This window comes from Ovis aries, chromosome 15 (assembly GCF_016772045.2).
Source record: "Ovis aries strain OAR_USU_Benz2616 breed Rambouillet chromosome 15, ARS-UI_Ramb_v3.0, whole genome shotgun sequence".
NCBI classification, from domain to species: Eukaryota; Metazoa; Chordata; class Mammalia; order Artiodactyla; family Bovidae; genus Ovis; species Ovis aries.
In genome coordinates, this window is record NC_056068.1 from 53604558 (window position 1) to 53628404 (window position 23847).

General features: G+C 48.1%; 1 protein-coding gene across 1 annotated transcript; it reads left to right on the plus strand.

Annotated features, from left to right (window-relative positions):
- The first annotated feature begins 398 nt into the window (after positions 1-398).
- On the plus strand, positions 399-18666 carry LOC101107135 (2-acylglycerol O-acyltransferase 2). The gene is made up of 6 exons (XM_004016718.5): positions 399-557; positions 7334-7512; positions 14772-14976; positions 15293-15467; positions 16095-16294; positions 17732-18666. The coding sequence occupies exons 1-6, from the start codon at positions 467-469 to the stop codon at positions 17884-17886; spliced, it is 1005 nt and encodes a 334-aa protein (XP_004016767.1). The 5' UTR covers positions 399-466; the 3' UTR covers positions 17887-18666.
- Positions 18667-23847: the final 5181 nt, after the last annotated feature.

The following is a 23847-nucleotide window of genomic DNA, read 5'->3' on the forward strand; positions in this document are numbered from 1 at the left end:
CTTGTCAAGGGCAATTCCACAGCACAGGAGCTGTTACTGTGTATTTGTGGAGGGGAACAGCAGACATGACAGAAGAGGGGAGACAGCTACTGCAGCCAAGTCATTGGGTAGATGTGAGGAGGACAGAACTGCCCTATACTTAGTGCTTGACCTGTCAAGGGGAGGGCAAGATTCAAGCAAAAAGAGAAATGTATCTGGAAGATAAGGTATTGCCTGAGGAGGCGAATGTCCTTCCCTTCCTCCTTCCTTTAGCTGACTCCAGGGCAGGTGGGTTCAAAGGTTTCTCTCAGGAAACAGATTCCTGCCAAGGTGAGGGCAGGGAGGCATTAGGCTGGGCCGGGGTGGGTGGGGCACCCTCCTCCCAGACCACTAATGCTTACTCAACCTCTGGCAGCAACAAAACCAGTAGGTGCCTCAGACTGCAGCAGAGCTCAGAGAAACCTGTGGAGTCAACCGAGGAGACGGCATGGTGAAGTTCGCACCCCTGTCCGTGCCGTGGGAGCGCAGGCTGCAGACCTTTGTGGTTCTGCAGTGGATTTTCTCCTTTGTGGTCCTGGGTAAGGCGGGCTGGGCTGGGGGGACAAGAGACCATGGGATTCTTCATCTCATCTGCTGGCACCATACTAGTTAGGAACGGCTCCCCCAAGAGCTAGTGTTCAGCCTGTGGACAGACCCTACTAGACAGGGGATAAAATATGAACAGACTCTGTACAGGCTCTGAAATGGTCAACAGCCATTTCACACACTCACACACAAACAGGCATGCACACACACATGCACGCAGTTACCATACGTATACTCCATGTCCTCCCTTAGAACCTCCCCAAATTTTGCAGCTAAAGCATTTATCCCCAGGAAAGCAAGAAAACCAGCTCCTTACTGCTGGCATCCTTGATGACTGACTTGTGTCTCTGCTCTAAAGGTTGTTGGGACATTTTAAATGTCCCTGCTGCTACTGCTAAGTCACTTTAGTCGTGTCTGACTCTGTGCGACCCCATGGACAGCAGCCCACCAAGCTCCCCCATCCCTGGGATTCTCCAGGCAAGAACACTGGAGTGGGTTGCCATTTCCTTCTCCAATGCGTGAAAGTGAAGTCGCTCAGTCGTGTCTGACTCTTCGCGACCCCATGGACTGCAGCCTACCAGGCTCCTCCGTCCATGTTATTTTCCAGGCAAGAGTACTGGAGTAGGGTGCCATTGCCTTCTCCCTAGTTACCCCCATCACACAGATGAGCAGGGAAGCTGAGTGCCTTAGATGTGCAAGGCTGTAGGTCTGGGCTCCTGTGCTGCCAAAGGATGAAAGCGAAGGAGGCAGAGGGTTGAGAGAGGGCTGAGGTGTGGGAGGAGGTGTGGAGCAGGGGGTACCCCAGGGCAGGGGACAAGTCCCTTGGCTCCTGGAGGAAGGGTCCTGGGGGCCCAGAAGCAGGTAGGCTGATGCCTGAGGATCACAGGGTGGGGGTGGGGATGGGGGGATGAGGGACATCTTGCTCACCTGGCCTTGGTGGAGCTTTGCCAGCACAAGTGTGTCTATCTGCCCTTATCCACCCCCAGCTCAGCCCAAGACCTGGGAACATCAGGAAGAGCACAGGGAGGTCGAGCAGCCCTCGGCCTGGAGCTAGAGCGAGGACAATTGAGAAGAGAGATCTGGGCTAGCTGGTGCTGGGAGCAGGAGCTTGTACCTTGTCCCTTACCCTGGGGAAAAAGGGGAGCCCCAGGAATGCTTTAGGAATGGGAGGGACAAGGTTCAGTCTGTGCAGTACAGGTCCCAGTGCTTGAAGCCTATGGATCTGCTGTGTTTGGAGTATGGGGGATAGACTGATGGCAGGGAGTACATATAGGGGGAAGCTGAGTGCCCTAGATGTCCAGGCTATATCAGGGGTCCCCAGTTTATGTGGCATGGGTCAAATCCAGCCCACTGTTTTTTTGCACTTGTACAGCCCAAGAATAGTTTTTACATTTTAAATTCTTGCATAATTTAAATGGTTACAGGCCTATGTAATATCCTCCAAGTTGCCCCATAGAGCCAGAAAGTATACAAAATATTTTCAACCTGGTTGTTAAAATAAAGATTACTTACCTAGATCTAGGGAAGCTTCCAGTGGGTGGAGAGAAGGGACCCTTTCCAAAGATACTCAGGACATGGGTCCACAAGGCAGGATTTATAGGCTGGCAGGAAAAGTAAGGGCTTCCAGTGGGCCAGTAAATGCTGGCCATACGGTGAACAGCTGGTTCACACTGGATATAGAGCAGGCATTTGGGAGAGGGGCAAAGAAGTAGCCAGAAAGTTTAACAAGGACGTGTCACCAAGGACTCAGGGCTCAGAAACAAATACTTTCCAGCTGGTTTCTTGTTTACTGTTTCTTTTCCTCTCCTCTGTAGCTCACACGCTCACACAGGAAGGTAAGCTCCTTTCAAACAGTTGGTCTTGCTCTCAGCTGAATCTCCAGCTCCTAGAAGAGTTGGTGTCCACTAACATTTGTTGATAAATGTCTTGTCCCATCTGACTAACTTTCTGTGTGAGCTCAGCCAATTTGCATTCCCTCTCTGGGCCTCTGTAAAGTGGAGTTTTACATATTTCCTTCTTGGTGTTATGTGAGAAGGTAGAGGCCTCTCTTCCTTAGGGACTGAAAAGATCCCCAAGTTTGGTTTTGCCTGCTGACAGGAGTTAAGGGTGATGAGGATGGTGGGGAGTTCTTTCTGAGTGCAAGGGCCTCTTGAGTGGCTTTTTCCTAACCTTAACATGCTACGTTAGTTGCAAAAGCCAGCATGTGCTGTTGTAACACATCCAAACAGAATGTGTGTCCTACAAGTGAAAGACTTCCCCAGATCCTACGCTCTTCAGTTCAGTTCAGTCACTCAGTCATGTCCGACTCTTCGGGACCCCATGGACCGCAGCACGCCAGGCCTCCCTGTCCCTCATCAACTCCCAGAGATTACTCAAACTCATCTCCATTGAGTCAGTGATGCCATCCAACCATCTCATCCTCTGTCGTCCCCTTCTTCTCCTGCCCTCAATCTTTCCCAGCATCAGGGTCTTGTCAAATGAGTCAGCTCTTCGCATCAGGTGGCCAAAGTATTGGAGTTTCAGCTTCAACATCAGTCCTTCCAGTGAACACTCAGGACTGATCTCCTTTAGAATGGACTGGTTGGATCTCCTTGCAGTCCAAGGGACTCTCAAGAGTCTTCTCCAACACCACAGTTCGAAAGCATCAATTCTTTGGCCCTCAGCTTTCTTCACAGTCCAACTCTCACATCCATACATGACCACAGGAAAACCATAGCCTTGACTAGATGGACCTTTGCTGGCAAAGTAATGTCTCTGCTTTTTAATATGCTGTCTAGCTTGGTCATAAGTTTTCTTCCAAGGAGAAAGTATCTTTTAATTTCATGGCTGCAATCACCATCTGCAGTGATTTTGGAGCCACCAAAATAAAGTCTGACACTGTTTCTACTATTTCCCCATCTATTTGCCATGAAGTGATGGGACCAGATGCCATGATCTTAGTTTTCTGAATGTTCAGCTTTAAGCCAACTTTTTCACTCTCCTCTTTCACTTTCATCAAGAGGCTTTTTAGTTCTTCTTGACTTTCTGCCATAAAGGTGGTATCATCTGCATATCTGAGGTTATTGATATTTCTCCTGGCAATATTGATTCCAGCTTGTGCTTCTTCCAGTCCAGCGTTTCTCATGATGTACTCTGCATATAAGTTAAATAAGCAAGGTGACAACATACAGCCTTGACGTACTCCTTTTCCTATTTGGAACTAGTCTGTTGTTCCATGTCCAGTTCTAACTGTTGCTTCCTGACCTGCATACAGATTTCTCAAGAGGAAGGTCAGGTGGTCTGGTATTCCCATCTCTTTTAGAATTTTCCACAGTTTATTGTGATGCACACAGTCAAAGGCTTTGGCATAGTCAATAAAGCAGAAATAGATGTTTTTCTGGAACTCTCTTGATTTTCCGATGATCCAGTGGATGTTGGCAATTAGATTTCTGGTTCTTCTGTCTTTTCTAAAACCAGCTTGAACATCTGGAAGTCCTACTCTCTAGGGAGCCATTACATACATAATATGTATATAGATATATACACACACACACACACACACATATATATATATATATTGCCTCTAGTGGCAAGGCTTATATGAAAGCAGCAGTAAAAGTACAGAGTCCTAACCACTGGACTGCCAGGGAATTCCCTCCAGGGAGTCACTATTAACAACTCAATTTTATTCTCTACAAGCAGTTTTCTTTTTCTTTTGGAGAAAAAATTTTTCTTTGATGTGGACCATTTAAAGTCTTTATTGAATTTGTTATAACATTGCTTCTTTTTTAAGTTTTTGGATTTTTAGCCCCTGAGACATGTGGAAGCTTAGCTCCCTGACCAGAGATTGAACCCACATGCCCCCTGCATTGGAAGGCATGATGGTAAAATATATATAACTTATACTTTGTCATCTGGACCACTTTTAAGTGTACAGCTCAGTGACACTACATTCATTCACTTTGACCGTCATGATTATCCACTTTCAGAACTCTTTTCATTTTCCCAAACTGAACCTCTGTACCCATTAAACAAAAACGCCCATGTCTCCCTCCTCTAGCCCCTGCCAATCACCATTCTCTTTTCTGTCTCTATGAATTTGATTGGTCTGTGAACCTCACAAAAGAGGAATCATCAAGTATTTGTGTGTATGTGTGTGACTATCTTTATCTCACTTTGCACAATGTCCTCAAGAGTCATCCTTGTTGTTGCGTGTTCCAGAAATCCCTTCCTTTTGATGGCTGAATAATATTCCATTGTGCTATTTGCAACATTTTTCATCCTTTCACCCATCAATGGACTGATGGACATCTAGGTTGCTTCTACACTCCTTGTGGGTTGAACACTTCTCTGTTTGCCTTAAATAATTTTTAATAAAAAACTTGAATGGGAAAGTTGTAGAAGAGTGGGAATAAAATGCCACCATTTTCACGAAAAAGAACATGTCCACACTGGTAGATGCTCATGCATAGAGGATGGAAGGATGCTTGCAGATCTGGAGGGAGGAGGCAGATGCCCAGAGACAAGGATGGCTCAGCGGTTGACTTAGATTTTTAAGTGTTTTTTTTTTTTTAATGCAAATATTTAATGTAAAAAAAATTATAAAGAAAGTCAGCTAGGACTGTCTACCTTGGGGCAAAATCAAAGGTCTACATGGGTTGCTCCCACTTTCAGAAAACCACTTCTAGGGACTTCCAGACCAGGGAACTCTCAGACTAGTCAACTAGGACTCTCTACCTTGGGGCAAAATCAAAAGTCTACTTTCCTGGTCCCATTCAAGTTTTTTATTAAAAAATATTTAAGGCAAACAGAAAACTGATCAACCCACAAGGAGTGTAGAAGCAACCTAGATGTCCATCAGTCCACTGATGGATGAAAGGATGAAAAATGTTGCAAATAGCACAATGGAATATTACTCAGCCATCAAAAGGAAGGGATTTCTGGAACACGCAACAACAAGGATGACTCTTGAGGACATTGTGCAAAGTGAGATAAAGATAGTCACACACATACACACAAATACTTGATGATTCCTCTTTTGTGAGGTTCATAGACCAATCAGATTCATAGCGACAGAAAAGAGAATGGTGATTGGCAGGGGCTAGAGGAGGGAGACATGGGCGTTTTTGTTTAATGGGTACAGAGGTTCAGTTTGGGAAAATGAAAAGAGTTAAGAAAATGGATAATCATGACGGTCAAAGTGAATGAATGTAGTGTCACTGAGCTGTACACTTAAAAATGGTTCAGTTGACAAAGTATAAGCTATATATATTTTACCACCATAGAAATTTAAAAAACAAAACAAAGTGCCCTAAACACAATACTGTGGAAAGTCAGCTCCGTGAAGGCAGGAATTTCTGTCTGTTGTACACAACTGAACCACCAATGCTTGGCACATTATACGTGCTCAGTGTTATGTGAGTTCCCACTTATTTCCTCTGGTTTATGAATTTACTACTGTTCATATTGGGTCAAAAGTCCTTTTCCTGGAAGCCGGCCAGGAGTGACAGACCCAGTCTACTCTACTTTCACATTCAGTACAACTGGAGGCTGACATTTTAACAGCGTGAGTGCATGGTATTGAGGAGAAGGAATGGGATGGGGTAGGAGGAATATTCTCTGAGAATGATGCTCCATTTGCATTAGGTTAGGGTCAGCCCCTCAGACCTCCCGACTCTGAGATGAAGCCAGGGTTAGCCTGCAGTAAAAGATTGGGAATTGTAGGTAAGAAGGTATTTCCTCACTTGACCAGGTCATAGCCATGCTGTATCCCTGACCCATGGGCCAGCCATAGTTTGGCCTCTTCCTTCCTCCCTCCTTCAGCAGCAAAGGGCAAGGTGGTCAGAGAAAATAGCATGATCAAAGCTAAGAGACTGAAGGAACATCATGTCTCCCTGTAGATACACTGAACAATTTCATGTGGCCAGAGTATAGGGTCCATATGGGTGAATGAGGCTGGAGCAAGATGGGGGTCATCTAGCTCTGCAGAATCTGAATACCAGGCTGAGCTACACGGGCTGTTTTTAAAGTCATGAGAAAGTCATGGAAGGATTTTAATTAGAGGGGGGATCTGGCAGGATTTATAAATAGACAGATGGGCAGTGAGTGGGCAGAGAGAGGGCTGGGCAGAAAGCATTTCTCCTTTTTCTTTGGGGTCCTTAAGGGTGTACATTAGAAAGTGCTAATCTAGTCACTTCTCTCCCAGGCATTTATTGAGCACCCAGTGAATACAGACTACTTAACTGGACAGAAATGGGGGTGCAGGGGTAAAACTGGAATGAATAAGCAGCCTGGTACAGTGGGGAAAACTTAGTGTGGAGTTGGGTCTGCTGCTGCTGCTGCTAAATCGCTTCAGTCGTGTCTGACTCTGTGCGACCCCATAGACAGCAGCCCACCAGGCTCCGCTATCACTGGGACTCTCCAGGCAAGAACACTGGAGTGGGTTGCCATTTCCTTCTCCAATGCATGAAAGTGAAAAGTGAAAGTGAAGTCGCTCAATCATGTCCGACTCTTAGCGACCACATGGGCTGCAGCCTACCAGGCTCCTCCGTCCACGGGATTTTCCAGGCAAGAGTACTGGAGTGGGGTGCCATTGCCTTCTCTGGCTCTACCTGGCTTCAAATCCAGGCTCCTAGTGTGACATGGACAGGCTGCATTCTTTCCTCCTTGAAGTCAAGAGGGTCTCACCCCTTCCTCCTCAGGTGAGGGCTGGACAGGACAGTGCTGCTAGTTGGAGGAGAGCTTGTTCCTTCATTCCTCTGACTGCTCATCTTCCTGCTTCCCTTCCCAGCCCAGATCTGCATTGCTGTCTTCATAGGCCTCCTGTTCACAAGATTCTGGATCTTCAGTGTCCTATATGCCGTCTGGTGGTACCTGGATCTATCCAAGCCGTGGCGGGGGGGCAGGCGCAGCGAGGCCTTAAGGCGCTGCGTCATATGGAGGTACATGAAGGACTATTTCCCCATCTCGGTGAGTAATGGGGTGGCTGGGGTGTGGTCAGGACTGTAGTGCCCCACACGTCCATGGGAAGTGTGATCCTCTGTGCAGTGAGCAAATACTGGGCTGGGAGGCAGGAGCTGGGCTTCCACCACTCTGTGGCCTGGGGAGGAGTCAGCTTCTGTCTGGCCAGGATGTAGGGCCACTATGCAGATGGATGAATGAACAGAATTTGAAGGAGCTCTGTGAGCCATATATTGTGGCACACCTTAGGTATCTTACAGACGTAAAGCCCTTAGCAGCCATGCTTAGGGGTGCAGGTTATAAACTTACGGTTCTAAGAGATCACCTAGCCCCACACTTCATAAGATGAGGAGACTAACCCCTAGAAAGGAACAGGATGTGATTGAGGTCACATACAAAGTTCTTCTACTGGATTAAAGTTTGTCCATTGTCAGTCTAGAGGGACGGGGGGAGGACAAGGAACTTGTTCTAGGTTCTCTAACCTGCCTCTCACTCTGGTACATTATGCATCCTTGGACAAGGACTTGCCGCATCCTGAATGTATCCTGGATACTGTATCCAGTGATCACACCGATCCCTGACACCTGAGTTCTTTTGAATCTCTGACTTTCTGACTGAGGGCACCTGACGGCCATTTGGACACTTGACCCTGGACCCAAAGTTCAGACCTGAGTGGAACAGGATCCTTGATTTGAGTGAACTGACCTTTGACTCCTTTCCTGAATCCCAGACAGACTAAAGTCTTAGATGTAAGCAACTGGGCGAGGATGATTTATTGACCAGATAGAATGGGGAAGGTGATAGGGACACAGAGAGGTGCCAGCAGGGACAAGTAGGCCTCCTCTGGAAGCAGGAGAGTGAGTGGACAGTGCTGAGCCGACCTGAAGGGACCAGGTTAGGGGGTGGTCTTCCCAGGCCCCATATCCGCTTCCTATGCAAGGTGCCCTCCTGGGACCTTGTCAACAGAAGCTAGTAGGGTTTGCTGGGGCCTTAGAGGAGCCATGGGCCTGCCACAGGCAGAGTCCCTCATCCTCACCCCAGAATCTCTCAACTTTGAGATTATGAATTCCCTTCTCTCTCTGTCTTCTTGCCAGACCAGGGATTGCTCTTCTGTGCCAGAAAAGCCAGAGTTTCCATGGGAAAGTGTTGTGACATCAGCTACCAAGCCAAGGAAAAGCCATAAGTAGTTTCTGGCCTCAAGTCGAGCTTTCTGGGTCTCTTTGTGGATTCTGTCCCTGTGATCTCACTCCACACTGTCAACTGAATCCCAAGTCCAGCAGGGAAGGAAAGGTGGCCTGTGAAGGGAAGCGCACGTGCAGGCCCAGAACCTGACCAGGGCATGGTTTCTGAGCATTAGTGTGACTAAAGCAGAAGGCACACTGGGGATGAAGTTGGAGAGGTTTTTAAGGATAAGATAAGGGAGATCAGTGGGCTTCCCAGGTGGCGCTAGTGGTAAAGAACCCACCTGCCAATGCAGGAAATGCAAAAGACGTGGGTTCAATCCTTGAGCTGGAAAGATCCCTGTAGGAGGGCGTGGCAGCTCACTTCAGTATTTTTGCCTGAAGAATCCCATGTACAGAGGAGCTCGGTGAGCTCCAGTCCATGGGGTTGCAAAGAGTCAGACTCGACGGAAGCGACTTAGCACGCACATGTAAGGGAGACCAGTGCAAGCTATTCCACAGAAATGAAGTCTTCAACTGAGAGCTCTCCAGTGGGCTGTCTTCCTGCATCCTGGGGCCTCCAAAGGGCCTCCTTTGCACCTGGAGCTTCTGCCAGTTGCAGAAAATGATTCTGTGCCTGTCTTATTCACCACTCTCCTGCTTCTCCTCCAGAGAGGATTTCTCAGCCCTGACACTACTGACAATGGTGGCACACTGGACACTGCAGAATTCTACCTGCACAGTGTTCAGGACTATTGCCTACATCAGGCCTTTGGCGTTACTACCTACGGAAGGCAGGCAATACCACATAGTGGCCAGCAGAGGGCGGGCTGATGAGCACTTTGACTTGCTTGTCCTGGCCTGGGAGCCTGCAGGAGTCGGGCTATGACCCCAGAGTCTGGACCGCTGCACTTCCCAGGCGACCCTCCAATTCTTCCACACACTTCTACAGCACAGGGCTGGAAGGGATCTTACGATGGCTAGGAGGTAGGGGGTCCCAGGTAAGGAGTCCGCACTCGACTGGAGCGCCCACCCAATCATAAGCCTCTGTACTCTATGTCAAATTAGCCTGTGTTTCTGAGCTGCCTTCAGCTCTTACTGATTTTATGAGCTAGGGTCTATTGGGAGAATTTCAAGCAAAGTTGGGAAACTATTATATTTCTGAGCGTTGGATCTTTCTAAGTGCAACATTTGGGCTTCCCAAAGAGCTAATTTTTTTTTTTTTTGCCAAGAGAATGCATTTGGCAACTTTCTTTTGCCAAGAGAACGCACTGGTCATAGCAGATACCCTCTTCCAACAACACAAGAGAAGACTCTACACATGGACATCACCAGATGATCAACACCGGAATCAGATTGATTATATTCCTTGCAGCAAAATATGGAGAAGCTCTATACAGTCAGCAAAAACAAGACCAGAAGCTGACTGTGGCTCAGATCATGAACTCCTCATTGCCAAATTCAGACTTAAATTGAAGAAAGTAGGGAAAACCACTAGACCATTCAGGTATGACCTCAATCAAATCCCTTATGATTATACAGTGGAAGTGAGAAATAGATTTAAGGGACTAGGTCTGATAGAGTGCCTGATGAACTATGTATGGAGGTTTGTGACATTGTACAGGAGACAGGGATCAAGACCATTCCCAAGAAAAAGAAATGCAAAAAAGCAAAATGGCAGTCTGGGGAGGCCTTACAAATAGCTGTGAAAAGAAGAGAAGTGAAAAGCAAAGGAGAAAAGGAAAGATATAAGCATCTGAATCCAGAGTTCTAAAGAATAGCAAGGAGAGATAAGAGTCTTCCTCAGCAGTCAATGCAAAGAAATAGAGGAAAACAACAGAATGGGAAAGACTAGAGATCTCTTCAAGAAAATTAGAGATACCAAGGGAACATTTCATGCAAAGATGGGCTCGATAAATGACAGAAATGGTCTGGACCTAACAGAAGCAGAAGATATTAAGAAGAGGTGGCAAGAATATACAGAAGAACTGAACAAAAAGGATCTTCACAACTCGGATAATCACGATGGTGTGATCACTCATCTAGAGCCAGACATCCTGGAATGTGAAGTCAAGTGGGCTTTAGAAAGCATCACTATGAATAAGGCTAGTGGAGGTGGTGAAATTCCAGTTGAGCTATTTCAAATCCTGGAAGATGATGCTGTGAAAGTGCTGCACTCAATACGTCAGCAAATTTGGAAAACTCAGCAGTGGCCACAGGACTGGGAAAGGTCAGTTTTCACTCCAATCCCAAAGAAAGGCAATGCCAAAGAATGCTCAAACTACCGCACAATTGCACTCATCTCACATGCTAGTAAAGTAATGCTCAAAATTCTCCAAGCCAGGCGTCAGCAATATGTGAACCACGAACTTCCAGATATTCAGGCTGGTTTTCAAAAAGGCAGAGGAACCAGAGATCAAATTGCCAACATCTGCTGGATCATGGAAAAAGCAACAGAGTTCCAGAAAAACACCTATTTCTGCTTTATTGACTATGCCAAAGCCTTTGACTATGTGGATCACAATAAACTGTGGAAAATTCTGAAAGAGATGGGAATACCAGACCACCTGACCTGCCTCTTGAGAAACCTATATGTAGGTGAGGAAGCAACAGCTAGAACTGGACATGGAACAACAGACTGGTTCCAAATAGGAAAAGGAGTATGTCAAGGCTGTATATTGTCACCCTGCTTATTTAACTTCTATGCAGAGTACAGCATGAGAAATGCTGGGCTGGAAGAAGCAGAAGCTGGAATCAAAATTTCAGGAGAAATATCAATAACCTCAGATATGCAGATGACACCACCCTTATGGCAGAAAGAGAAGAGGAACTAAAAAGCCTTTTGATGAAAGTGAAAGATGAAAGTGAAAAAGTTGGCTTAAAGCTGAACATTCAGAAAACGAAGATCATGGCATCTGGTCTCATCACTTGATGGGAAATAGGTGTGGAAACAGTGTCAGACTTTATTTTTTTGGGCTCCAAAATCACTGCAGATGGTGACTGCAGCCATGAAATTACAAGACATTTACTCCTTGGAAGGAAAGTTATGACCAACCTAGATAGCATATTGAAAAGCAGAGACATTACTTTGCCAACAAAGGTCCATTTGTCAAGGCTATGGTTTTTCCAGTGGTCATGTATGGATGTGCAAGTTGGACTGTGAAGAAAGCTGAGCGCCAAAGAATTGATGCTTTTGAACTGTGGTGTTGGAGAAGACGCTTGAGAGTCCCTTGGACTGCAAGGAGATCTAACCAGTACATTCTAAAGGAAATCAGTCCTGGGTGTTCATTGGAAGGACTGATACTAAAGCTGAAACTCCAATACTTTGGCCACCTCATGGGAAGAGTTGACTCATTGGAAAAGACTTTGATGCTGGGAGGGACTGGGGGCAAGAAGGGAAGGGGATGACCGAGGATAAGATGGCTGGATGGTATCACTGATTCGATGGACATGAGTCTGAGTGAACTCCGGGAGTTGGTGATGGATAGGGAGGCCTGGTGTGCTGCGATTCATGGGGTCGCAAACAGTCAGACACGACTGAGCGACTGAACTGAACTGAAGAGCTAATGGTGGAGAATCAGGCATATTCCCCCAGGAGGACCTGTCTCCATCTGCTGTTCCCCCTGTCACAGCTGGTGACATTCTGCATACATAGTCTTGCCCTTTGCTTTTCCATCTGATGAGCGATCGTGGCCATCTTCCCCTATCAGGACAGGAAGAGTTGCATTGTATGTCCCTATGGCTACACAGTGGTCCACAAGGAAGTATTTCATAATTTGTCTAAACAGGCTCTGTTGATGTACATTTGACTGGATGCCAAGTTTTGGTATTACCAAAGGGGGGTGAACTTCAGTTAATAATTGTGTTCAGATGCCGTTTTGCACAAGTGTGAAAAATTCTGTAGCTAAATTCCTAGGCAGTGGAGTTGCTGGCTTAAAAAGGTCAGTTACATTTAAATACTGATAGATATTGCTTCATTGTCTTTAAGGGGTTGTAACAAAATTATTTTCCCACTAGCTGAGAAAGAGAATTCGTAAAATACTTCAGTATGGGGAGTCAGGTATGTTTTTAAAGAAACATACTGAGATGGGTTCCTAAGGAAACACCTTTCCCAATGAGAATAACCAGAAATATCTCTCTTGTCCTTATTTTCGGGGGCTTACCTGGTGGCTCAGAGGTTAAAGCATCTGCCTGCAGTGCGGGAGACCCGGGTTCAATCCCTGGGTTGGGAAGATCCTCTGGAGAAGGAAATGGTAACCCACTCCAATATTCTTGCCTGGAGAATCCCATGGACGGAGAAGCCTAGTAGGCTACAGTCCACGGGGTCGCAAAGAGTTGGACACGACAGAGCGACTTCACCTTCACCTTCACCTTCACCTTCCTTATTTTCACATTCAATAAATTCCCACTGCATGAGTGAAAGAAGTTTGCCTTTATCTGTGAAGCAATGGTGACTCCACCTAAGGTCCCCTCAGACTTTCTGCAAAGGGTCGAAGGTAACCAGAGGGCAGAGTCAGGGAGGGAGTTTGCAGAGATCAAGTCCAGGTCAAGGACAGGACAAGCTGGGACTGTCCAGCTGCGGTAGGGCAGATAGGCTCAGACTTCCAATGCTGTCCCTTGGGTCCACCTCCAGTGCTATCTCTTGGGCCCCTGCTCTGAGATGGGCGGCCAGGCCTCTGGGGCCTGAAGGTAACAAGCATCCTCAGGGCCAGTGCTGAAGATTTCAGCTTGTTGACTAGATGACCTTTCAAGGTGCCACAGCTGAGCCTGAGTGGAATGGACTGCCTGCGCCTGGAAGCGCAAATTACGAGGCCTGGGTAGTCTTGTTAGGGAACTTCCTGCCAGGGGCTTAGGGCTTGGGTCAAGGGGCCTCAGGGCCTCTGAGTCTAAAGGCTGTGCCTCCCAGAGCCCAGGGCTCTGTAAAGGGTGGGCCCTGCATTTCCTGGCAGAGTAGGGAAGGGGTTGGTCACACACAGAATCACTGGCAGTTATCTTTGCACATTGAAGCCTGTCTAGTAACTGGTGGGAGCGGCATTTTGTTTTTAAAATTATTTTATGTTCGGCTGTGCTGAGTCTTTGTGGCTGTGTGTGGGCTTTCTCTAGTTGCGGATAGCGGGGATTACTCTTCATTGAGGGCGTGAGTTTCTCATTGCGGTGGCTTTCTCATTGGGTTTCTCTCTTGTTGTGCAGCATGGGCTCTAGGCACGCGGGCTTCTGTGGTTGTGGCTTGTGAGCTCAGTAGTTGTGGCACACAGGCTTAGTTGTATCCTAGCATGTGGAGTCTTCCCGGACCAGGAATCGAACACATGTCCCCTGCATTGGCAAGCAGATTCTTAACCATTGGACCACCAGGGAAGTCCAGGAGCGACATCTGTTAACTCAGTTCTGCCCCCTCTGTCCTCACCCCACTTTGCCTGGAAGCTGCTGGTGATGAACAGCTCTCCTCTCCCACTCCTTCTGGTGGTTTCTGGTGCACCCTCTGCTGCAGGACCAACCAGACCTGGGAAGAGCTGCCAATAGCTAGGGGAAGAGGCGGATAGATGGTAATGACGGTCTGACGCAGGGGGAACAGAGAGCCATCAGGGAGACACTTGAATTGTACAGAGGGGTAAACAGCACTAAGGCCAGCCTCCAAGTCTGCAGACTCTTTCAACCACCCTGATATAGCTAGCGAATTCTCACTCCCAGGTCCTACATGCTGAGTTTTCTCAGAGGGAATTTGGTTAGAACAGGGCTGTTTGACTGGCAGCTCTGTGTGTGGCCGTTGATGGTATATGAACTATGCCAGTTATGATTATCCTGTCCTGTAGTCTTGGTAATTCCAGGGAACTCACAGACCTGAGATTCTCAGCAGAATGTAGGCAGGGCAGGGTCAAATGTCCACATTTAATACATTGAAAGCTAGAGAGGGAGACAATTTGTCTGAAGCTCACAGCAAGTCTGAGACTTGGGTGGCAGCAGGGTCTCCCTGGGTGCATTCACATCTATATCTCCATCTTCCTAAGAACTAGAGGCTCAGAGAGGGGGAGCAAGCTACCCAAGATCACACTGGTGCTGGCAGAATGGTATGAGGTGCAGCTCCAATTCAGCAGATTGCTGTCCCTACAGCTGGTCAAGACTGCCCATCTGGACCCCTCCCGGAACTACCTCGCTGGCTTCCACCCCCATGGAGTTCTGGCCACCGGAGCTTTTACCAACCTGTGCACAGAGAGCACCGGGTTTTCCTCACTCTTCCCTGGCATCCGCCCACATCTGATGATGCTGAACTTGTGGTTCTGGACTCCTTTCTTCAGGGATTATATCATGTCAGGGGGTGAGTTTTCCCAACCCTGAGTAACCTAGTTGGGTGAGGGCTGCAGGCATGGAGGAGCGATTTTACAGAGGGCTGTCAACACTTCTGTACTTCTTCCAGGTGAATGTGTAGTGGAGAAGGAAGCTAGATTCAAGGAAGCACTTCCCACAGCTCTGTGCTTAGTGATCCACTCAGTTGGGGGTTGGGAAGACCTGAAGGGCTCAGTCCCAGTCCTCAGGGAATTCACAGTTGGGAACTGGAGTGGAGCCTAGCCCACATCTCTGCCCATGGTCCCTGCCCCTTCACCTCATACCTAACTACCTTTCTCTCTCCCCAGGGCTGGTCCCAGTAGACAAGGAGAGCGCCGCTCACATTCTGAGCAGGGAAGGAGGCGGTAACCTCATGGCCATCATTGTTGGGGGCGTCCAGGAGGCACTGGATTCCAGGCCTGGAGGCTACAAGCTGGTGCTGCGGAACCGCAAGGGCTTCATCAGGCTTGCCCTGATGCACGGGTATTGGGAAGAGGGCCCTGGGTTCAACTGGAGATTGGCAAGGATTGTGTTTTGGCAGGAAGACAGCACAGATGAATACACATCCTATTTTGGCAGGAAGAGTCACAATCCATTGACAGTGAAGATTCTGTGTTGGTGGTCGATGTACTGTCTCATTCCCAAATAGCCAGAGAAAATTCTAGAAGGGAGATTTGGTGATGAAAGGGAATAGGGTCAAGGGTCATATTACTGAAAACTTGCATTACATCTGAGTCTAGGGCATTTGGGAGAATGGTGTTTGGGGCATAGCTTAGAGCTATTCTCTTACCTTGAAGCATCTGTGAAGAATACAAGCTAACTAGGGAAGAAGAAATTTTTCCAGAAAGGTTGCATGTTTTATGCCTGGAAGGGCTCTCTGAAGCATTCTGTTCTGTCATGGTGTAACTGGGAAGCCATGGTCCAGAGAGGAGCCCTGACCTGTCTAAAATCACAGAGCAAGGCTGTGGCGGGTCTGGAGAATACCCAGGGCCTCCTACTTTTGTCCCAGGGCTTTGTCCTCTGCTCCAGTTCCTGGCTCACTAGGTCCCTGCAGCAGGCTATGTGGCCAGCTTCTTGCCCCTCCACGCGCTCTCTCCTGTCTCCCTCTAGGGCAGCTCTGGTACCTATCTTCTCCTTTGGGGAGAATGACATATTTAAGCAGGTTGAGAACTCCCCTGGCTCCTGGGTGCGCTGGTTCCAGGACCGACTTCAGAAGATTGTAAGAGTCTCCATCCCGCTCTTCTACGGCCGTGGAGTCTTCCAGTACAGCTTTGGTCTTATGCCCTACCGCCGGCCCATCACCACCGTGGGTGAGCCTAGACTCGGGGTGGGAGAGGAAAGGGCTACACAGTCAGGGGCTCAAGCTGGTGTTGCAAAGGGGACTAGACATGAGCCAAAGACATCACTGAATTTCATGGAGTTCACGTTCCAGAGTGTGAAACAGATACACAGTCAGATAACCCTGATGAAAGAAAGTCTGGGATGGGAAATCTAACTGAGACAAAACAAACAAACAGTCACCTCTACTGATTACTGGGCACCTGCTGTGTGTCAGGTACTGCACTGACTGCTTACATGCAGCAGCTTAGTTTTCCCAACAACCTTGTAGGCAGTGATTATTATCACCATTTTACTAAAGGCAAACTGAGACTCAGAGAAGGTAAATCACTTCCAAAAGATCACCCTGTCCTTGATACAAAGTTGAGGTTTGATCAGGGTCTACTTGATTTTTTATGATGCCAGAGAGGAGGGTTTAATTCTGACAGGAGGGTCTTGTAAGGCTTATTGGAAAAGTGGATACAAGAGAAGGGCATTCCAGGTTTGATAGTATTGTGTGTAAAGTAGCAATCAGCAGGCTGTGAAGGAGAGCCTGAGGGATTTCCCTGTAAATAATGGGCATGGGCCTTAGTGCATGGATTTAGCACCATCTTTTCAGCTATTTGATTGTCTCATTTGCTTTGTCTTGGATTCCAACTAAATTTCAATGACAAAGCTTGTAGAGTGAGGTCTTTTCATCTCCACTCACCCAGTCATTTCTTAGTTGAGTACAGACTTGGCCAACCCTCCACACCATGACTTTCCCTGGGTTGTCTGGCAATATTTTCTTGAATATAATTTACAATGGATGCTTCCAGAACCATTCTCAAGAGAAGAAGACAGGACAGCTGCTTTCTGAGCCAGGCAGAACTTGAGGAAGGTGGTTGATAGGTCCTCCCATGTCCTCCCTAGAATGGGGGGCACTGTAGTGGAAGGAGAGGAGGTAGAAGGCACTTGGGCTGTGGACCACCTCCTCTCAGACATACAGACACTTCCACTCATGGGATGTGAGACTCCCAGATCTACGTGTCCATGAGGCTAAGAACACAACCTCAGGGCTTACAACAAGTCACTGATTCTTCCTAAGTGACCCTGACCAATTTGCTCAACCTCCCCGAGTCTCAATGCCTCAGCTGTCAAATAGGAATAATAGCAGGTTCTATCTTCTTAGGATTGTTAGGATGACTTAAGAGATAATGCATTAAAATGCATTAAAACTGGTACATTAAAACACCAGCTGGTGATATTGTTAATATATCAGAATCTTGGAGTTGCCCTAACATCTTAGAATCTATGATTCAAAATAGAATTGAAAGGGAAGGAGAAAGAGTGCTTACCTGCTCAGATGACCATTGTGGTGGGAACCCTGAGGGTCCCTGTGCCTTCAGTGGTTCTGGCTCTGAGCCACCACTCACCTCTATGTCTTACAGTGGGGAAGCCCATCGAAGTGCAGAAGACATCACATCCCTCCCGGGAGGAGGTGGACAGGCTGCACCAGCGCTACATGAAGGAGCTGGAAAACCTCTTCGAAGCCCACAAGCTCAAGTACAACGTCCCCAGAGACCAACACTTGGAGATCTGCTGAACACCTCCCCAGAGAAGGGGCTCCTCCAAAGGGCAGTGCTGGCATTAGGGAGGATGGAGGAAGGTTCTGTGATCCCAGAAGGCTTCCTGGAGGTGTCTGTTGAACACAGCTCCAGAGCCTTCCCTGACTCCTGCATCTCCACCCCACGCCAGGCCCTGGGTCACAGCTGGCTCCTTGGCAGAGGAGACCGGACTCTGGCGTAGGTGACTTGCTGTCCTGCACTGACTCCTCTGTAGTGGGCCCTCCCCTTCATTCTGCCCACCTGAGAAGTGGGAGAGGATGATGTCTGTGTCTCCGTCCTCTGTGGTCCTGTCGCTCAATGGGCAGGACAAGAGCAGCTCCAGTTAGCAGGTTTCTCTGCCTCTGCCTTGAGTGACAGCACAGAAGCAGCCCCAGCTGCTACAAGCTCCCCCATCCTGCATTCTGCCTGTCCCAGCTCCTCCCTCCCTGAGATGAAGAGGAGGGCGAGGCCGCAACCCCCTGACTTATCCTGGGACCTTCAAGTTTCTGAGTCCTCTGAGCCCCAGAGTGGCAGCCAGAGGGGCCGGAAAGTGGGGAAGGAGACTGTAGCTCTATCATTGGCTGAAAGACCATGGCAGACCTCTTCACCTTCCCTCTGGGTCTCAGTTTCCCCCAGGGACTAAGATGACCTCTGACCTCAGCTGTGATGTCACATTGGCTGAGAGCTCCATGAGTCAGCCGCTGATCCTCCTTTGTAACTTCAGCCCTGACTTTGACACAGAAGGGAGCTCCATAAATGTCAATTCATCAGTGAAAGAATTCTGTTTCAGCCTTCTCTTCCTCCACCCTTCTCCCCAGCTGGGAGCCTCCCATTGTGTCCCAGCCTGGCCCTGCAGCCCTGCTGCTCCGTGTCCCCTTCCCAGATGGTGGGTCAGATGGGCCATAGAATGGCATGTTATTCCTTCCTCCCTGACCAGTCAGCTCCAACTTACCACCTCTGCCCTGTTCTGTGGGAGACAAGGGGGAGGCTATGTATAGACACAGGGCAGACCAGGGAGAGAAGGAACATGAGGAGTGAATGGTCAGTGTCTGCAAGCAGGGCAGATGGGGACAAGCCTCTGATAAGGAAAATTCTGGGTCACTGGCTCTGGGATATGTGTCATGAATGATCAGACAGGATGATAGGGTAGGACCAGTACTATGAACGCCCACATCTGAAGTGGGAAAGCAAGTTCTTTTCCCTCTAGAAGCTAATCACAGCAATAAGTACAAATGGGGTGTTGGGGGTGGGGGGAGTGGGGAGAAATTCTGTGGATGTAAATTTAGGTTCAGTAACCCTGGGAAAGACCCATCCCCTTTCAACCTCAGGTTTGTTATCAGGGAAATAAGAATTACAGTACCTAACTTGGGTTTGTGCTTGGAATAGATAATATTATGAGATGGTTAACCATTCCCCATCCTGTGAGGAGTGCTGGGGAGTAGGAGGAATTAGCAGGCAGGCCATAAATCTACTCAGCATCTCTTGATGGCCTGTTCTGACCCTAGGAGGTGGGAGCAATAGGGTCCCAAGAGAGGGGGGAATCAAGTGCAGTGGGGTTGAGAGGGGAAGTGATGGTTTCCATCAAGGGAAGAGGAGGGAAGTGGCAGGTAAGCAGGGCCATTGACGAAGGACTAGATTTTCCAGGAGAGAAGTACCTGCCCACTGCAGTTTCTATTGCTAGTATTGAACCACTTCAGACTTTAGTGGCTGAAGGCAGTAAGGATTTATTAAGTTCACATCTCTGTGGATGGCTGGGTGATTCTCACTCTTTCAGCTCTCCCACCTGCTGTGTCTTAGGACCTGTTGATATCTTTCCCAGGATGCTCTGTCTCCTCAATTTGATCATCCAAAGGTCACCTCCTTGGTCAAGCCCTGCACACCCACCACCCTCAAGCTAAATCCCCGCTCTCCCAATCCACTGCCTGAATCAAAGTTAGTTATCCCTCTTGTAGAGAAGTTTGGTGTGAAAGATCTATGACTGATGAGTGGTCAAGTTTGTCACCAGAGAGCTGGAAGCACCTAGGGGTTCCTTCTCAGTTCACTCAGGAGGAGACAGCTGACCTGCTCCAGTGGGGACAGTTTCAAAGCGTAGAGTGGGGAATCACTCCCAGGCTCTCTCGAGTGGCTGCTGGCAGAGGCTTCAGAGCCCTGCATGTGGACCTCTCCATCACGCTGTCAAGTGATGCTCACTAGGATTCTCCAGAGTAAGCCAGTCACCAAGGAGAGAGAGAGGGAGCCCAAGACAGATAGAGAGAAGCCCTACTGCCTTCTAGTACCTAGCCCTGAGTCACTCACCATCAAATCTGCCTAATTGCATCTGTTTGACGTGAGGCCCTAAGCCCAGTCCACTCTCCATAGGAGGCTGTGACACCTGGAGGTGAAGTCATTGCTGGCATCTTGCAGGCGCTACCACAGTGACAGCCATCGAGCCCTCAGAGAATGCACTGGGCAACCTCAACACTGTGGCGTTGCAGGAGGCTGTCTGCCTGGAGGACACAGGCTGAGATGCGTGCACAGCAGGGCCCCAGGTGGGGCAAAGGTGTGAGCACAGGTCAGAGGTGGAAATCATGGCCGTGAGCCCAGGCCTGCCTGGGAGGCAGTACAAGGTGACCAACAGACTAAGCACATCTGGATAGGGAATGGGGACAGACTGGCTGGGCCATAGGGAAGGAGATAGCCCTCTTTCACTGCAACCTTGGGGGCCACACATTGAAGACCTCAGTCAAACAAGTTAAGAGCAGAAAGCCTGATCTGAGAGGGCTGCCTACAGAGGTACCCTATTAGGGACATCCACACTGGACTTTGTGTGGACAGAAGTGTCCTTTCATGTGTTCAGCACTGACGCTGAGGTGTTTGTTAAACAGTCGGCCTCCCCATGAATACAGAGATCCAGGAGCTGCAGAGCAAGGGTCCAGTACTACACAGGACCTGCTCCCTGACACCCCATTATCACCCTAACCTGCCTGAGTGTCCTTGCTTTTGTGGGAAGATCTCCCACCAACACACAGGCCAACTCAGACAGCCCGAGGAGCGCAGGAGATGTCAGCTGTGGTAAAGAGGCTCAGAGGTCCGCAGGAGTGTCCTCCTGAAATCAGGCTGCCCTTTGTTCTCAGACATCATTACTCACAGGGAACAAATGGCCTGTTGGGGCCCTGCCTGGTGACACTGCTGGATGGTGACAAGTGGGACAAAGGTCAACCAGCACAGATTTATCAGCAACCGCCTGGCCTGACCCAGCCTCACCCTCTCAGGGGGGGACTGGGCTTTGCTAGAGATCGGGAGGAGGCAGAGGTGGGAACACGGGAGCTGCTAAGGGAGCAAAGGCAGAGAGGAGGGAGTGGGCAGAGCACACGCCGGAGAGACCTCCTGGTGAGGGTCAGGGTCAAGGGAGGTTTAGGGAACAGGAGGCTGAGGTTCAGGCCTTTGTGCAGCAAAGTTCTATTGAGATAGAGAGGGAGCAGGGCAGACAGGGTTCCTGAGGGTTCTTGGCCTGCTGTCTGGGGTCTGCCTCCAGTCCAGGGGTCAGGAATTCATCCCCAGGTTGGGAGGAGCCCTGGAAGGTGCTTGAGCTGGAGCGGGTCGTGGGCCAGGTAGAAGGGCAGTGGGTGCCTCAGGCTGGACTGAGCATCTGTCTTGGTGACTCCACAGCAGGGCAGAGTCAGCTCCCTGAGCAAACTGCTCAGTGATTACTTACTTTGTGCTGGCCTCTGGGTGGATGCTCTACATACAGTATCTCAGTGTAACTGACAGTGCCTTCCTCATGCAGATGAGGTTCATATCAGAGGTTAAAGACCTTTCTAGAATCTTGGTCCCAATATGAAACCTGCTTGCACAGATGTCCTGGCCTCACCTTGCCTGCCGTGGCCTCAAACTTGGCCAAATTTCACCCTGAAGACACCAGCGGCGCCAGTTGCAGCTGTGGGCTCCCAACACCACCGGTGCCGTGTGCTCCCACACAGCCCACAGCCCATCCATCTTCACCTAGAACCAAAAAGGGTCCAATCAGTGCCAGCGCTTCCTTGTCCCTTCTGTTGATAAATGCCTGAAAGTGGTTTTAAAGACCCGAGAGGGTTTGTGTCTATCATGAGCTAGGTTTGGGCTTTTCTTAGATTCCATGTCTTCCCCTCACTCTCTGCCACAGAGCTGACCTGAGTGTCTGCGTTTTAATGAGTTGAACAGGTGCCATGTCTGTCAAGTTAAGGGACTGAAAACAAATAGAAACGAGAGGAAGATTCCTTTTCCCAGCAGATTTAAACCTATGGCTGATTTATGTTGATGTTTGGTAGAAATCAATACAATATTGTAAAGCAATTATTCAATTAAAAATAAATAAATTTAAAAAAATAAAAGGGACCTTGAATAAAATAGAAACATCACTGAACTCTGGTTTTATCTGTAAATGTCAGGGTTGAGGATCAAAAGGGGCCTCCTCCCTCAAAAAAGGTTAACTATGTCTGAAGTTGTTGGAGTTGCCCTAGATTAGTGTTTCTCAATATGTGGTGGTAAAGGACCAGGTTTTTGTATTTTTCCTTCTTTTCTAATCTATCATGGACTTATCTATTTGCAAATGTGATATAAATTATTTTTAAAATGAAGCAAGAAAACAAATAGTACAAATCCAATAATTAATTATTAGTTTCAATACACATAGAACTGCTCCGCCACATTGCTCTAAGGTTTCTGAGCAGTTACTCCCCACCTCTGTACTTACCTTGTCAGGAACCAGTAACAGGCAGCTCGTGGACAAGGCAGGTCCTCAAACCACACGGGAGCCGCACTGCCCCAGGAAGTATGGTGTTGCCTTGTTGCTGGCCTGAAAGGAGATTGTGGGGTAAGGGACACAGAATGCCTGGTGAACTGCTGAGCACTGTACATGGGTCAGTAGGGGCTGTCGTCTTAGTCCCTGATACCTGGTAGGATGAGGGGCTCTGGGAAGGGAAGGACTTGTCTGAGATCTCACAGCTGGTAAGTGGCCAATGCAGGACTGGTCTCAGCCCTCATCCAAGGCTCTTCCAATCTGCCTTGGCCACTTTAGCCCAATTCAGGACCACTCTGATGGGCCATTTGGGTTCAGCTTCTCTCTCTGCCCAATTCTACTACCCTCTTTCCTCATAAACTTTTCGTAGAGAGGAAATGCAATCATGAATAAAGTCATGTCCATTCATGATGAGGAATTGGAAATCAGGACCCCAACTTGATATCTCTCTACACAATAGGAAATGAGATGTCTGAGTTTACCAAGAAGGAGAGAGGATCTGCATCCATGCGACACTTATATACTCCAGGTGAGATGTAAATTGATGCTGTTATTTTGCAAAAGCCTGACACCACTACTCTGCAGCTGGTGTAATCACATAGCTTTAGACCCAGCTGTCCCTCCAACCGTTGAGAGTGTGGGAGGGAGAAAGGACACAGAGACGGAGACCAGTGAGAACGCTGGTGTCAGAGTTGATCAGAGGTTGGCTGTGGGAGTGAAAAACAGCTTTCACATGCAAGAGATATTTAATCAATATTTATTGAATCAACAGAAGACTAGAACATGAACATATCATAAAATGATATTCAAATGAATCGTGAACATTATTTTTTGCGGAGACATTTTTAATTACACTACTCTTTGCATTATGTATGGGAACAGTATGTTTAATTTATTAAGTCCAAGAGAAAAGATAACTCACTGACACAATGAAACATCCAAACATCCAAATATCTTCATTTAAAATTTAAAAGTACTTTAACTATAGACAGTATCAGGTAGAGCAGAATTCTGATCCAGATCCTCCCAAATTAAGTTTCTATCTTTCAGAAAAGTCTCCTCTTGACAGAATTGTTTTTCCTGTAAGCTTAGTAGGTTCAGGAGTGGATTACCACAGTGCTTGCTCAATCCCAATAAATACCCATGACCAGCTAAGTGAAGGATGACCATACCACAAAGCCTCCAGCACCATTTTATACTGTGC

Excerpts from the sequence above, each read along its gene's own strand:
- LOC101107135 (XM_004016718.5), top strand. The coding sequence starts at position 467 with ATGGTGAAGTTCGCACCCCTGTCCGTGCCGTGGGAGCGCAGGCTGCAG. Across the intron at positions 14,977-15,292 it reads GGATTATATCATGTCAGGGG|GGCTGGTCCCAGTAGACAAG; the intron begins GTGAGTTTTCCC and ends CTCTCTCCCCAG. Across the intron at positions 16,295-17,731 it reads CCGGCCCATCACCACCGTGG|TGGGGAAGCCCATCGAAGTG; the intron begins GTGAGCCTAGAC and ends TATGTCTTACAG.